We start from the raw sequence: 15,973 nt of genomic DNA, 5'->3' as shown, positions 1-15,973 counted from the left end.
TTGATAATGAGAGGCTAGGTATATGTGGGGCTGGGTGTATATGGGTAATCTCTGTACCTTCTTCTCATTTATTGTAAACTTAAAACTGCTCTAAAAAATAAAATGCTTTAAAAGTTCAAAAAAAAAAGATTTCTTGGATATATCTTTTGATGGACCTATGACTTCGTTTATCTTGCGTACGCAATTAGCAGGATTGCTGTGTCATAGGATGTTAGCTATATGTTAGCTATACTAATACTGGCAACTTTTTCTAAAATGGGCAAACATTTGACACTTCCCCAGCAGCGTATGAACGAAAGCTTGCTCCACGTCCTCTGCAACACTTTGTATTGTCAGTCCTTTTAGTGTTTTTCATTGTGGTGGGTTGGTAATGGTATCTCATTGTCATTTTAACTTGCATTTCCCTGATGATTGATGGAATTGAGCATCTTTTCATATGCTTCTTGGCCATTGGGTTATCTTCTTCTTGTAAAGTAAGTGCCTTTCCATCTCAGCCTCAAAATTTTCTGGCAACTTTTCTTGACCATTTTTTCCCTAGTTCACGGGGAGTTGCAAACTCTAAAAAAAATATCAGATGGCACCAACAGACCAAAGGGTCACCCAGCAGTCCGGCTGCCAGGCTTTTGCCCTCACTTACCCCACCTAAGGATCCCTGGTTTGTGTGAAGGGGGCCTCTCCCCACCATCCTCCAAAGGGCGGTTCTTCCTGCCAGCAGACTAGGCCAATACCACTCTCTGGAGGACAGTAGCACCTGCTTCGCTAGTTTATTCTTTCTCTTCGGGCTCAGGAGGAAGGTTCCTGCCAATGTTAGTGGAGCCTAAAGCATACTTGACTAGACACCTGGAATCAGGCAATCGGGGACGGCAAGCTCCAGGGGTCTGGATCCTCACTGGAGTCCATAGGGGCAGGTCCGCTCCTCAGTGGAAGACGTGGCGGCCTGCAGTTGCAGAGCCCAGAGCCGAGCAGGCAGGCACGGGCAAGGACTGGGGCCACTCCTCTTCCTGCAGGTCCCACACCCCAACCCCACCAAGCCAGCCCACCCTGGCACAAGGCCACCTCAGCAGCAGTGTACTTTAATCACAGGACTTTGCAATACACCAAGGGTCAATGAGACTTATTTTATTAACGTCAAGGAAACTTAAAAATCATCTAATCCAGTTCCTCATCTGTTCCTTGAGAGATGGATTTCCAATTGATGCTTGAATACTTCCTGGCACAGAAAAGTCCCCACCCGTGAGGGAGCCAGGAGGCAACGTGATACAACATGGACTTTGGAACTAGGCACAACTGGATCTGAATCCAAGCCTTGCCACTCACTAGCTATGTGACCTTGGGCAATTTCTTTAACCCCTCTGATCTCTGGAGTTTCTCCTCTGAAACCGAGGGCTAAGAGCAGAATTCAATCTATAAGGATGCTGTAAGGATTAAAGAGACTATAACTAAATCTAAAGCATTTATGACAGAGCCTGGCACATAGTAAATGATAGTCAATAATACCTATTTGGGAGCAGTTTTGACCTTTAAAGAACTCTTTTTTATACAACTTGGATCAAAACTCCTACACCTAAATCCAAGTTACAGCTTCTGGCGTGACATCAAATAAACTCATTTTAGTTTCCAGTGGAAGGGACAGCCCCAGACAGTGTCACAGGATTGGGAAGCACGTCTGGGGAAGGGTAAATAAGCCAGGTTAGCAGAAGCATAAAATACACTGACAAACAATGAGACATGAGGCTGAAAACACATATGGACCAACATGAGAGAAGTGAATGACCATCAGAGGGAGAGCTTGGAGCATTTTTGGCAAAGCCTATGACAGAGTGCGCTTTAAGTTGATCAAGATCAAGCTTGCAAAACTGAACTGGAAAAGAGTCAGACAGATACAGGGAAACAAAGCTGGGGATTATTTTAGTATTTGAGTCAAGAAGTAACAAGAACTGAACCAGAATAGTGTCATAAGAAGGACAAAGAAAGGATAAATCAGAGACAAGTGGGCAAATCCTGCAGATTCCACCTCTGCAACGTCCCTTTCTACTCATGGTATCATCTCCATTCCTACTGACACCTCTCTAGATATTTATCATGTATATAATTACAATTAAATGTACAAAGGTCTCTTCAAATGACAGCCAGGTAGGAATATATATTCCTGAAATGAATGTCAGTGTTAAAAGATCCAGCATAAGGATTTTACACTTTTATGAACACTTAGAAATTTAAAAAAATTTTAAATGGGTTTTGCATATAGCAAAATAATGAATGAGTCATTTACCATGTTTAAGTTTAGAGTGGAAACAAAATATACAGCTATGCCAATAATTGTGGGTAACAATTACATTTCAAAAGATACAGCAAAAATTCAATAGCACAAACCTAACATGAAAAGTGAAAAGTAAAAATACATTCTTTCATGCCTTAATGTAGAAATTTTGCGTTACTTTGTAACTTTCATTATATATTTACTCCATATAAAAGTCAAGTTTACTGACCAGTAAAAAGGTAGTTACCCATAGAGACTTTTAAAAAATAAAATCTACATTAAAATTAAATTTATGGTGCTTTTTGAAGTAAAAATAATTGTTGGTAACCATAAATATTCTGGAAAAAATAATTCATACTCTTAGCTTTCCCTCAAAGATGATTTATTTTAAGAGTTAGTTTCTATATAAAATATTAGAGTCAGAAAAAGAAAAATGGAAAAACATAGTCACACACTAAAGGTGAGAATATTTAGTTTGGAAATAACTACACACACACTGCATACACACACTTAGACAAAAACACACCTCCCTCTAGGTTTTGGTTCCCTCCCTCATGAACATTTTTGGTGTGGCTCTATAATTTGCTTTCCAGCTTGGAAAAAGACTGAGGTATAGCAACCCTAAGAAAGCAAACTGAAAAGTGGATAACTGAGAGGAACATAATCTTGAAGTCTTCTCCATAGTCTAGACCCCTGTTTCCCCAACTGTGTTCCACAGAAGAATATCAACAGGTAGTCCATTAAAAAGATGTCAAATAAGTTTGGAAATGCTGGACACTACATATTCTTCTTTTGAAAGCCCACCATTTAAATAAGTATCTGAAACATTCAAAGAAGTCCTACAGTAAAGAAACCTACTTAATTTTGTTTAATCCATTGCTTCATAACCATACAACACTACTCTTTGCTATCTTTTTCTTTTAACATCTTTATTGGAGTATAATTGCTTTACAATTGTGTGTTAGTTTCTGCTTTATAACAAAGTGAATCAGCTATACGTATACATATATCCCCAGATCCCCTCCCTCTTGCGTCTCCCTCCCACCCTCCCTATCCCACCCCTCTAGGTGGTCACAAAGCACCAAGCTGATATCCCTGTGCTATGCAGCTGCTTCCCACTAGCTATCTACTTTACATTTGGTAGTGTATATATGTCCATGCCACTCTCTCACTTCGTCCCAGCTTACCCTTCCCCCTCCCCATGTCCTCAAGTCCATTCTCTACCTCTGCATCTTTATTCATGTCCTGCCCCTAGATTCTTCAGAACCTTTTTTTATTTTTTAGATTCCATATATATGTGTTAGCATACAGTATTGGTTTTTCTCTTTCTGACTTACTTCACTCTGTATGACAGTCTCTAGGTCCATCCACCTCATTACAAATAACTCAATTTCGTTTATAATATTCCATTGTATATATGTGCCACATCTTCTTTATCCATTCATCTGTTGATAGACACTTAGGTTGCTTCCATGTCCTGGCTATTGTAAATAGTGCTGCAATGAACATTGTGCTACATGACTCTTTTTGAATTATGGTTTTCTCAGGGTATATGCCCAGTAGTGGGATTGCTGGGTCATATGGTAGTTCTATTTTAGTTTTTAAGGAACCTCCATACTGTTCTCCATAGAGGCTGTATCAATTTACATTCCCACCAACAGTGCAAGAGGGTTCCCTTTTCTCCACACCCTCTCCAGTATTTATTGTTTGTAGATGTTTTGATGATGGTCATTCTGACTGGTGTGAGGTGATACCTCATTGTAGTTTTGATTTGCATTTCTCTAATGATTAATGATGTTGAGCATTCTTTCATGTGTTTCTTGGCTATCTGTATATCATCTTTGGAGATATGTCTATTTAGGTCTTCTGCCCATTTTTGGATTCGGTTGTTTGTTTTTTGGATATTGAGCTGCATGAGCTGCTTGTAAATTTTGGAGATTACTCCTTTGTCAGTTGCTTCATTTGCAAATATTTTCTCCCATTCTGAGGGATGTCTTTTCATCCTGTTTATGGTTTCTTTTGCTGTCCAAAAGCTTTTAAGTTTCATTAGATCCCATTTGTTTATTTTTGTTTTTATTTCCATTTCCCTAGAAGGTGGGTCGAAAAGGATCTTGCTGTGATTTATGCCATAGAGTGTTCTGCCTATGTTTTCCTCTAAGAGTTTTATAGTGTCTGGCCTTACATTTAGGTCTTTAATCCATTTTGAGTTTATTTTTCTGTATGGTGCTAGGGAGTGTTCTAATTTCATTCTTTTAGGTGTAGTTGTCCAGTTTTCCCAGCACCACTTATTGAAGAGGCTGTCTTTTCTCCATTGTATATTTTTGCATCCTTTATCAAAAATAAGGTGACCATGTGTGCATGGGTTTATCTCTGGGCTTTCTATTATGTTCCATTGATCTATGTTTCTGTTTTTGTGCCAGTACCATACTGTCTTGATTACTGTAGCTTTGTAGTATAGTCTGAAGTCCGTGATCCTGATTCCTGGAGCTCTGTTTTTCTTTCTCAAGATTGCTTTGGCTATTCAGGGTCTTTTGTGTTTCCATACAAATTGTGAAATTTTTTGTTCCAGTTCTGTGAAAAATGCCATTGATAGTTTGATAGGGATTGCCTTGAATCTGTAGATTGCTTTGGGGAGTATAGTCATTTTCACAATGTTGATTCTTCCAATCCAAGATAATGGTATATCTCTCTATCTGTTTGTATCATCTTTAATTGTTTTCATCAGTGTCTTATAGTTTTCTGCATACAGGTCTTTTGTCTCCTTAGGTAGGTTTATTCCTAGCTAGTTTATTCTTTTTGTTGCAATAGTAAATGGGAGTGTTTCCTTAATTTCTCTTTCAGATTTTTCATCATTAGTGTATAGGAATGCAAGAGATTTCAGTGCATTAATTTTGTATCCTGCTACTTTACCAAATTCATTGATTAGCTCTAGTAGTTTTCTGGTAGAGCCTTTAAGATTCTCTATGTACAGTATCATGTCATCTGCAAACAGTGACAGTTTTACTTCTTCTTTTCCAGTTTGGATTCCTTTTATTTCTTTTTCTTCTCTGATCACTGAGGCTAAAACTTCCAACACTATGTTGATTAACAGTGGTGAGAGTGGACAACCTTGTTTTGTTCCTGATCTTAGTGGAAATGGTTTCAGTTTTTCACCACTGAGAACGATGTTGGCTGTGGGTTTGTCATATATGGCCTTTAGTATGTTGAGGTAGGTTCCCTCTATGCCTACTTTCTGGAGGGTTTTTATCATAAATAGGTGTTGAATTTTGTCGAAAGCTTTTTCTGCATCTATTGAGATGATCATATGGTTCTTCTCTTTCAACTTGCTAATACGGTTTATCATATTGATTGATTTCCATGTATTGAAGAATCCTTGCATTCCTGGGATAAACCCCACTTGATCATGGTGTATGATCCTTTTAATGTGCTGTTGGATTCTGTTTGCTAGTATTTTGTTGAGGATTTTTGCATCTATGTTCATCAGTAATATTGGCCTGTATTTTCTTTCTTTGTGACATCTTTGTCTAGTTTTGGTATCAGGGTGATGGTGGACTTGTAGATTGAGTTTGGGAGTGTTCCTCCCTCTGCTATATTTTGTAAGAGTTTGAGAAGGATAGGTGTTAGCTCTTCTCTAAATGTTTGATAGAATTTGCCTGTGAAGCCATCTGGTCCTGGGTTTTTGTTTGTTGGAGGATTTTTAATCACAGTCTCAATTTCAGTGCTTGTGATTGGTCTGTTTATATTTTCTATTTCTTCCTGGTTCAGTCTTGGAAGGTGGTGCTTTTCTAAGAATTTGTCCATTTCTTCCAGGTTGTCCATTTTATTGGCATAGAATTGTTTGTAGAAGTCTCATGATCCTTTGCATTTCTGCAGTGTCAGTTGTTACTTTTCCTTTTTAATTTCTAATTCTATTGATTTGAGTCTTCTCCCTTTTTTTCTTGATGAGTCTGGCTAATGGTTTATCAATTGTGTTTATCTTCTCAAAGAAACAGCTTTATTTTTACTGATCTTTGCTATCATTTCCTTCATTTCTTTTTCATTTATTTCTGATCTGATCTTTATGATTTCTTTTCTTCTGCTAACTTTGGGGTTTTTTTGTTCTTCTTTCTCTAATTGCTTTAGGTGTAGGGTTAGGTTGTTTATTTGAGATGTTTCTTGTTTCTTGAGGTAGGATTGCATTGCTATAGAACTGCTTTTGCTGCATCCCGTAGGTTTTGGGTCATTGTGTTTTCATTGTCATTTGTTTCTAGGTATGTTTTTATTTCCTCTTTGATTTCTTCAGTGATCTCTTGGTTATGAAGTAGTGTACTGTTTAGCTTCCACATGTTTGTAGTTTTTACATTTTTTTCCCCTGTAATTGATATCTCATCTCAGCATTGTGGTTGGAAAAGATAACTGATATAATTTCAATTTTCTTAAATTTACCAAGGCTTGATTTGTGACCCAAGATATGATCTATCCTGGAGAATGTTCCATGAGCACTGGAGAAGAAAGTGTATTCTGTTGTTTCTGGATGGAATGTGCTATAAATATCAATTAAGTCCATCTTATTTAATGTATCATTTAAAGCTTGTGTTTCCTTATTTATTTTCATTTTGGATGATCTGTCCATTGGTGAAAGTGGGCTGTTAAAGTCCCCTACTATGATTGTGTTACTGTCGATTTCCCCTTTTATGGCTGTTAGCATTTGCCTTATGTATTGAGGTGCTCCTATGTTGGGTGCATAAATACTTACAATTGTTATATCTTCTTCGTGGATTGATTCCTTGCTCATTATGTAGTGTCCTTCTTTGTCTCCTGTAATAGTCTTTATTTTAAAGTCTATTTTGTCTAATATGAGAATTGCTACTCCAGCTTTCTTTTGTTTTACATTTGCATGGAATATCTTTTTCCATCCCTTCACTTTGTCTGTATGTGTCCCTCGGTCTGAAATGGGTCGGTTGGAGACAGCATGTATACGGGTCTTGTTTTTGTATCCATTCAGCCAGTCTGTGTCTTTTGGTTGGAGCATTTAATCCATTTACATGTAAGGTAATTATCGATATGTATGTTCCTATTACCTATTACCTATTCCTATTTTCTTAATTGTTTTGGGTTTGTTATTGTAGGTCTTTTCCTTCTCTTGTGTTTCCTGCCTCGAGAAGTTCCTTTAACCTTTGTTGTAAAGCTGGTTTGGTGGTGCTGAATACTCTTAGCTTTTGCTTGTCTGTAAGGGTTTTAATTTCTCCGTGGAATCTGAATGAGATCCTTGCTGGGGAGAATAATCTTGGTTGTAACCTTTTCCCTTTCATCAATTTAAATATGTCCTGCCACTACCTTCTGGCTTGCAGAGTTTCTGCTGAAGGATCAGCTGTTAACTTTATGGGGATTCCCTTGTATGTTATTTGTTGCTTTTCCCTTGCTGCTTTTAATATTATTTCTTTGTACTTAATTTTTGATAGTTTGATTAATACGTGTCTTGGCGTTTTCTCCTTGGATTTATCCAGTATGGGACTCTCTGCGCTTCCTGGACTTGATTAACTATTTCCTTTCCCATATTAGGGAAGTTTTCAACTATAATCTCTTCAAATATTTTCTCAGTCCCTTTCTTTTTCTCTTCTTCTTCTGGGACCCCTACAATTAGAACGTTGGTGCGTTTAATGCTGTCCCAGAGGTCTCTGAGACTATCCTCAATTCCTTTCATTCTTTTTTCTTTATTCTGCTCTGCAGTAGTTATTTCCACTATTTTATCTTCCAGGTCACTTATCTGTTCTTCTGCCTCAGTTATTCTGCTATTGATTCATTCTAGAGAATTTCTAATTTCATTTATTGTGTTGTTCATCACTGTTCGCTTGCTCTTTAGTTCTTCTAGGTCCTTGTTAAACGTTTCTTGTATTTTCTACATTCTATTTCCAAGATTTTGGATCATCTTTACTATCATTACTCTGAATTCTCTTTCACGTAGACTGCGTATTTTCTCTTCATTTGTTTGGTCTGGTGGAGTTTTACCTTGCTCCTTCATCTGCTGTGTGTTTCTCTGTCTTCTCATTTGGCTTAACTTGCTGTGTTTGGGGTCTCCTTTTCGCAGGCTGCAAGTTTGTAGTTCCTGTTGTTTTTGGTGTCTGCCCCCAGTGGGTAAGGTTGGTTCAGTGGCTTGTGTAGGCTTCCTGGTGGAGGGGACTGATTCCTGTGTTCTGGTGGATGAGGCTGGATCTTGTCTTTCTGGTGGGCATGACCGCATCCGGTGGTGTGTTTTGGGGTGTCTGTGACCTTATTATGATTTTAGGCAGCCTCTCTGCTAATGGGTGGGGTCGTGTTCCTGTCTTGCTAGTTGTTTGGCATAGGGTGTCCAGCACTGTAGCTTGCTGGTCGTTGAGTGTAGCTGGGTCTTTGCGTTGAGATGGAGATCTCTGGGAGAGCTTTTGCCATTTGATATTACATGGAACTGGGAGGTCTCTGGTGAACCAATGTCCTGAACTCGGCTCTCCCACCTCAGAGGCACGAGCCTGACACCTGGTTGGAGCACCAAGACCCTGTCAGCCACACAGCTCAGAAGAAAAGGGAGAAAAAAAGAAGGAAAGAAAGAAAAAATAAAATAAAATAAAGTTATTAAAATAAAAAATTAGTAAAAATTTAAAAAATTAAAAAGTAATAAAAAAAGAAAAAAAAAAAAGGAAAGAAGAGAGCAACCAAACCAAAAAACAAATCCACCAATAACAAGTGCTAAAAACTGTATTAAAAAAAACAAAAACAAAAAACGGACAGACAGATCCTAGGTCAAATGGTAAAAGCAAAGCTATACAGACAAAATCACACAAAGTAGCATACACATTCAAACTCACAAAAAGAGAAAAAGGAAAAAAAAAATATATATATATATATCTATATATATATATAAAGAAAAAAAGGAAGAGAGCAACAAAATCAATAAACAAATCTACCAATGATAATAAACTCTAAATACTAAACTAAGATAAACATAAAACCAGAAACCAGTCAGTCGCATACAGCAAACCCCAAGTCTACAGCTGCTCCCAAAGTCCACTGCCTCAATTTTAGGATGATTTGTTGTCTATTCAGGTATTCCACAGATGCAGGGTACATCAAGTTGATTGTGGAGATTTAATCCGCTGCTCCTGAGGCTGCTGGGAGAGTTTTCCCTTTCTCTTCTTTGTTCGCACAGCTCCCGGGGTTCAGCTTTGGATTTGGACCCGCCTCTGCGTGTAGGTCGCCTGAGGGCGTCTGTTCTTCGCTCAGACAGGACGGGGTTAAAGGAGCAGCTGATTCGGGGGCTCTGGCTCACTCAGGCCTGGGGGAGGGAGGGGTGCGGATGCGGGGCAAGCCTGCGGCGGCAGAGGCCAGCGTGATGTTGCAGCAGCCTGAGGCACACTGTGCGTTCTCCCGGGGAAGTTGTCCCTGGATCACGGGACCCCGGCAGTGGCGGGCTGCACAGGCTCCCGGGAGGGGAGGTGTGGAGAGTGACCTGTGCTTGTACACAGGCTTCTTGGTGGCTGCAGCAGCAGCCTTAGCGTCTCATGCCCGTCTCTGGGGTCCGCGCTGATAGCCGCGGCTCGTGCCCGTCTCTGGAGCTCGTTTAGGCGGTGCTCTGAATCCCCTCTCCTCGCGCACCCGAAACAATGGTCTCTTGCCTCTTAGGCATGTCCAGACTTTTTCCTGGACTCCCTCCCAGCTAGCTGTGGCGCACTAGCCCCTTCAGGCTCTGTTCACACAGCCAACCCCAGTCCTCTCCCTGGGATCCGACCTCTGAAGCCCGAGCCTCAGCTCCCAGCCCCCGCCTGCCCCGGCGGGTGAGCAGACAAGCCTCTCGGGCTGGTGAGTGTTGGTCGGCACTGATCCTCTGTGCGGGAATCTCTCCACTTTGCCCTCCGCACCCCTGTGGCTGCGCTCTCCTCCGTGGCTCCGAAGCTCCCCCCTCCGCCACCGTCAGTCTCCGCCCGCGAAGGGGCTTCCTAGTGTGTGGAAACCTTTCCTCCTTCACAGCTCCCTCCCACTGGTGCAGGTCCCATCCCTATTCTTTTGTCTCTGTTTTTTCTTTTTTCTTTTGCCCTACCCAGGTACGTGGGGAGTTTCTTGCCTTTTGGGAGGTCTGAGGTCTTCTGCCAGCGTTCAGTAGGTGTTCTGTAGGAGTTGTTCCACATGTAGATGTATTTCTGATGTATTTGTGGGGAGGAAGGTGATCTCCACGTCTTCCTCCTCCGCCATCTTGAAGGTCTCCCCCTCCTATCTTTTTTTTAAGTACACCTACTAATATCTTTAAGAATAATGGTTCTGTCCTGCTTTAGACCAATCTATACACCACTGTGAAATTCCCTTTGAGTTGGTGGTAGTTCATAAATCACAGGTGTATATTTTCTTGAAAAATAAAAATCTCAGCAATGAGTACCCTTACAAAATAGTGTTAAATTCTTGAGAAGAGATGAGATTGTGGTGGTGGTGCATAGAGGGGAGAGAACACTCTATATGGCCACTACATTTAAGAAAACATGGTATCCATCCTACTCACTGAGGCCCCGTCAGCCATTTCTCTTTTTTATTAACCGTCTGTGGTTCACGCTCCCACTAGCATATCAATCACTGAGACACGACATAGGTGCAATTATTCTGTCTAAGTGGATTAGTAGATATGGTAAGAGTATCAATTACTACTTCCCTGGAATCACTTGTAGCCAGGGTGTATGATGTAGGCAAATATAGAAGGTTATACACAGACTCCTAAAAAATGAAAACACAGAAGAAAGAACCACCAAATAAGACAAAGTCTCTGGGTAATGTTCACCCTCCTCCAAAATCACCAGGGCTACAGAATGGTATGTGTTGCTCACTGGAGCAACTACAAACTTTAGAAATGATGAAGGTACAAGAAGTGAAGGCGAAATGTATCTACCCAAGGAAATTTAATTTCGTTCATCTGGTATCCCTTTTGTAAAATAGTTTCATAAATTTTCCTCTCATTCTTTAAAACAAACTTCACTGAATCTAGTTTAAAATTTCAAAGTAGTTCCAGGGACAAATCCAAGAAACACAGCACAATTTAAACAGGAAATGTAAAAGCAATTTCATAACTAAGTGCGAGTACTCAGACATTTTTTTCAATATTAACCACAATAAATCCACTGCACACTATAAGTGCAGGGAATAGCCACCACACTTAAAAGAAAATCACTCAAAAAAAGGTATCTTAGATACCTGGTTGGTACTCTTTTTTGAAACGAGACCACAATTATTTGGATTTGAAAGCATCCACTTTTTTCTAATAATTTTCATTTGGCATTTTTCACCTGGGTTAAAGGATCACTCCCAATTCAACCCATGTGCAAATGTAAAATTCACTTACCTGCACAAAACCGCATGCTGTGAAGTCCTCAAACAAAGGCAGACTTGGACGGTCTTCTCTATAGATGGTGAGTTTGTATGTGATCAGGGTCTCACCTTGGACTGGAGATTCATCCACCACAAGCATTGAGATTTTGTTCATCCCTAAGCCCAGAGGGTAGTTGGCAAAGCTGGAGAGAGAATGAGAGAGAGAGACAACCCAAATTGATTCATACATCAGTATTTATTAAATGTATACAATTTTCATTAAAAACAGATAAGATCTGCACCATTTCATAAGAAACCTAAAATGTGAAAAAACTATTTTAACTTATGTTTCATTGTGCTTTGGTATACCAAGAGTTATCTTGCAGAGCAAGTCATGTCCCCTATCAATTACAGGGAAGGGGACTAATATTATTAACCACCTGTCAGGGTCATACATTATCCCATTTAATACTCACAACTCCATCCAAAAACTATGATAGTCCCCGTTTTAAATATAGTAGAGTATGGTAGAGTCAGGGTTGGGACCCAGGTTGGCCTGACTTGAATCCTCTTTCCTTTCTATTACACTTTCTGAGCTCTCAGGAATGCTGGGTGCATTTCTTTCCCTACAACATAGGAAAATGAGTATATTTCTTGCCATGGACGTAGTATGTCATAAAATTCTATCTTCTGTTCAAATTATAAACCAAAGAGTTGATGACTCTCAAAAGAGTCAACAGAAAAAAATCCCATGAGACTAAGAAAGTTAGTGTTACTATGTCCACAAATTGTCACCAACATGTTTATTAAGTAATTAACATCTGAATCTTCAAAAACTTGAGGAGTTGGGTTGGGGTAGAGGAGGCTACTGTTCAGAAGGATGAACTCTTCAACTACCTAAACACATGAAGGTAACAATAAACTCAATTTTCCCCAAATGAGTCCTCTTTAATACTTTTCATACCACAAGATCCTCTCTTGTTACAACATTGTTATAAAGATTAAACACAAAGATTGTTAATAGATCAGTAGAGCACTCATGTGTTCTTTTTAACCACATGGCACCTGTAAAGCAGAGGGATTTCACACCCTGGCAATCCCTCCAACAGATCTTGTGCCGCAGGTTTTCTGAACCATCTTCAAAGGTTGCTTCCAAGGTGTGCTTCCCGCTATGATGTCTCCCCTCAGCCCCTGTCAGCTCCTTCATACCTTGGTCCTGCCCGTTCCTGCAGGTACACCTTGCACTGACACTTAGAAGTCTCTGCTCCAATTGTCAGCGTTACCACATCAAATGGGACTTCAGAGTAATAATCTTTGATCTTTGAGTTAAATTCAGGATTTAGTTCCAAATGCGGATGTGTGAAGATCTGCTTGATATGACATTGTGCATCTTTATCTGTTTAAAAAAAAAAACAATGACAGAAACACACCTGTGGCATGGATAAATGTTTAAAAATCATATATGATTAAGGTTTTTAAAATTCTTTTGAATAACTTTAGTGATCACTGCTGATTTTCCATTTGGTCCTCTGGTCATAGTTGATTTGTGGCTTCAGCTGGGTTTTCTATTTGCCAAATTTTGTAGACCTTGCCTCATATAACAGTTGTTGACTTTAGTTGATATTTTTTGCTCAGCCTTTAAAAGTTTAAAGGCACAGAAGGTCAGAAAATGTCTCTCCAGTGGATTGATAACATTTCGTAACATTTACTGCATATATCAAGCAACTGTGTAAATGGGGGGGAGATGACTCTGTGGGGTGGTGACAGAAGGATACCAGCAGGGAATAAGGAAAATTTCTTGACGGGAAGTGTCATTAAACTGCCATTGGATTGATATGTAGCTTACAGTCAGGAGGGTGAGGCAAAGAACGTGAAATCCAATATCATGCCAAACACTCAGACACAAGAACATGAGACCCCCTCCATATTCCGGCCACCTTAACCTAAGAAAGCCTAAAGTATAAGAAGGAAATGCTATCTTCTGCTCAACCCTGTTACAGAACCTAGCATATTATTTCATAAAATTGATTCTAAGCCATTTAAAAAAAAGTGTTTCTATTTGATAACTCAATTTTTTGCAAAAGTATTTTAGTGAGAAAAAACTAAAAACATATTTCTAGGCACATACACCAGCCACTGCTAAACTATATTGTGTTCATATTTGAAATAAACAAATTACTCAAAAGCAAATGTTTTTCAAAGAAATATTAACAAGTATTTTGTGCCAGAGATACTTTTCAATAGTCAACAAAATTCCAGTAAAGGTAAACATAGGAAATTCTATAAAAACCAGTAAAATGAAAATGTCTTCTGTTGCCTTTAAATAAGATGCTCAATGATGTTTAACACAGCGACAAAAAGATAACACCAGATTTGCCACAGGAAGCTATACACCTGCACTTAAAGAAAAGTCGATTATCCTGTTAACTGCTGTCTCTTCCTCTATTGTTATAGAGCTATCACAACGATTTTTCTAAAATCAAATCTGATGATTTGGCTTCAGTTCTTTAACAGTTTCTCATCACCTCCAGAAGCTAGGCCAAGCTCCCAATAAAGCTTACAAGGCATCTCATAACCACTTCCTTGGTTCTCCTTCCCATCTCCCATCACATCCTGGACTTTGTGATTCAATACCAAAAGTTTTATATTTCTTTGCCAGACATGGAGACAGATGCATCACCAAATCCATGGCAATGAATACCACCAACTTTATAGGTGTTTCATTCTAGTTCTGAGGACTAGGTGTCAGCTTAATTCCCATCGTGCCCTAAAATAATGAAAGTGAATAAATGTGTGTATTTCTGACCCACATTCTAGGATAGTTTTCTCAGCTGGTCAAAGAAAAAACTACTCTGGTACAAATTAGGAACAATAATAATACAATAGATATATTGTAATTTCATTGCAGGGAAAAGTCAATAAAAATTAGTCAATTTGGTTGAATAACTCAGTGAATTGGGTAAATACCTGCTTGATTGATCTAACTTGTTACGAAAGATTCTATCTGGGTGACAGATGTAGGTGGACTTCATCTATAATTTCAATAATCCTGCCAGCTCCTAACATTTTTTATAATAAAAGAGGAAAAATGAAAGAGTAAGGGTGAGACTGTATTGTTAGATTTAATCTTGAAAAGGACCATAGCTTTTCATTTGAATTCAACCACTTATTAATAACACATTCATTTTTTCATCAAAGATTTTTTTTTTTCTGGCATAGTCTATGTTCAAGGCACTGAGATAAGCACAGTAAAAACAGGTTATTTTTGGTCATGAGATCTGATTCAGATGGAGACTGTGAACCCAATCTAACACTTTAAACAAGCTGGAGTTCAGGGATATGGAATGTACTTTCAAAAGCACCATTTCTTAGGCAGAAAGGGAATATAAATACGTGCGCTACACTTTTATGTTCAGAACCAGTTAGATGAATAACAAGGTGGAAGATTTTTTTCAAAATAGTAATCATAGGAAATGTACTGATACTTTAACTTCATATATTTTTATAAAATAGTCACTGAGAGTTAATTTCCTTGCAGTTTATACTTTCACTTAATAGTGAACATTTTCAATGGGACCTGCCCATTACAACACTGAAACTCAGCCCTAAATGAAAGAAAACGTGTAATCATTCTCTTAAGCAAGATTTTAGCAAGTGCTTGTTTTTGGTTTCATCAGAGACTCTTCACCTCTGGCTTATGTACTGCATCCTAGACCCCTGCTTGAAAGCTGATTTTGTCCTGACATCATCTTCAACTGAATCATCAGTGGTGCTGCCTACAAACACCTGGTGTTTCCTTGGCATCTTTCCCAGTCCAGTCCCAACTTGTCTCAGGCCAGCTTACCTTAGCTCTGCAGAGAACCCACTGTGAGGTAAGGTGGTAGCAGGCTGCTTAACGTATTTGGCACGTATATATGGGAAAGCTGTTTGAAGTCTTGGTTGCTTTTAATGGATTTCTTTTAACCGCAGAATTTTGTTGCCCTCTTGAGGGATAATCATAACTCATATTAAACACAGAAACAGCCTAGACACTGAAAGATAATCCCACTTGTTCTAAGGCATCGAGTTATTTTTTAAAATCTTTTACCATAAAAATAGGAAGATTAATTTTGAAGACCCAGGTAGGACTAGTTTTTAATCAACATAAAAATATGAACAAAGTTGAAGAGCTTATTTAACGTGTTTGTATCCTCTACCCTATGCTACCTGAAAACTAAAAAAAAAAAAAAAAGAGATTAATTTGTACAATCGTTCCTCTTATAAATGAGAAAACAAAAGACCAAAGAGGTGAAGTGGCTTTCCTGATCTAACCCAGAGCCTGGCACACTAGACCCTCAACAAATGTTCATTCTAATCTTGCTCCTAGTTTTCTCAAAATTAGTCCTTTTCTCACTACACACTGGGTACCAGTCT

At 39.0% G+C, this 15,973-nt stretch overlaps 1 protein-coding gene across 10 annotated transcripts in view; it reads right to left on the bottom strand.

Moving 5' to 3' along the window:
* CPED1 (cadherin like and PC-esterase domain containing 1) overlaps nucleotides 1-15,973 on the bottom strand; it is a 303,529-nt gene that overhangs the window by 146,552 nt on the left and 141,004 nt on the right. For all 10 annotated transcript variants that reach the window (XM_082400010.1, XM_082400009.1, XM_082400002.1 and 7 more), the window contains 2 exons: nucleotides 12,770-12,956; nucleotides 11,595-11,763 (listed from right to left, as the gene is read on the bottom strand). In XM_082400010.1, coding sequence (XP_082256136.1) covers nucleotides 11,595-11,763; nucleotides 12,770-12,956 — 356 coding nt within the window. The remainder of the gene's footprint in view (nucleotides 1-11,594; nucleotides 11,764-12,769; nucleotides 12,957-15,973) is intronic.

This window comes from Balaenoptera borealis (assembly GCF_965194805.1).
Source record: "Balaenoptera borealis genome assembly, chromosome: 7".
NCBI lineage: Eukaryota > Metazoa > Chordata > Mammalia > Artiodactyla > Balaenopteridae > Balaenoptera > Balaenoptera borealis.
This window is presented reverse-complemented; position numbering and strand designations above follow the sequence as displayed.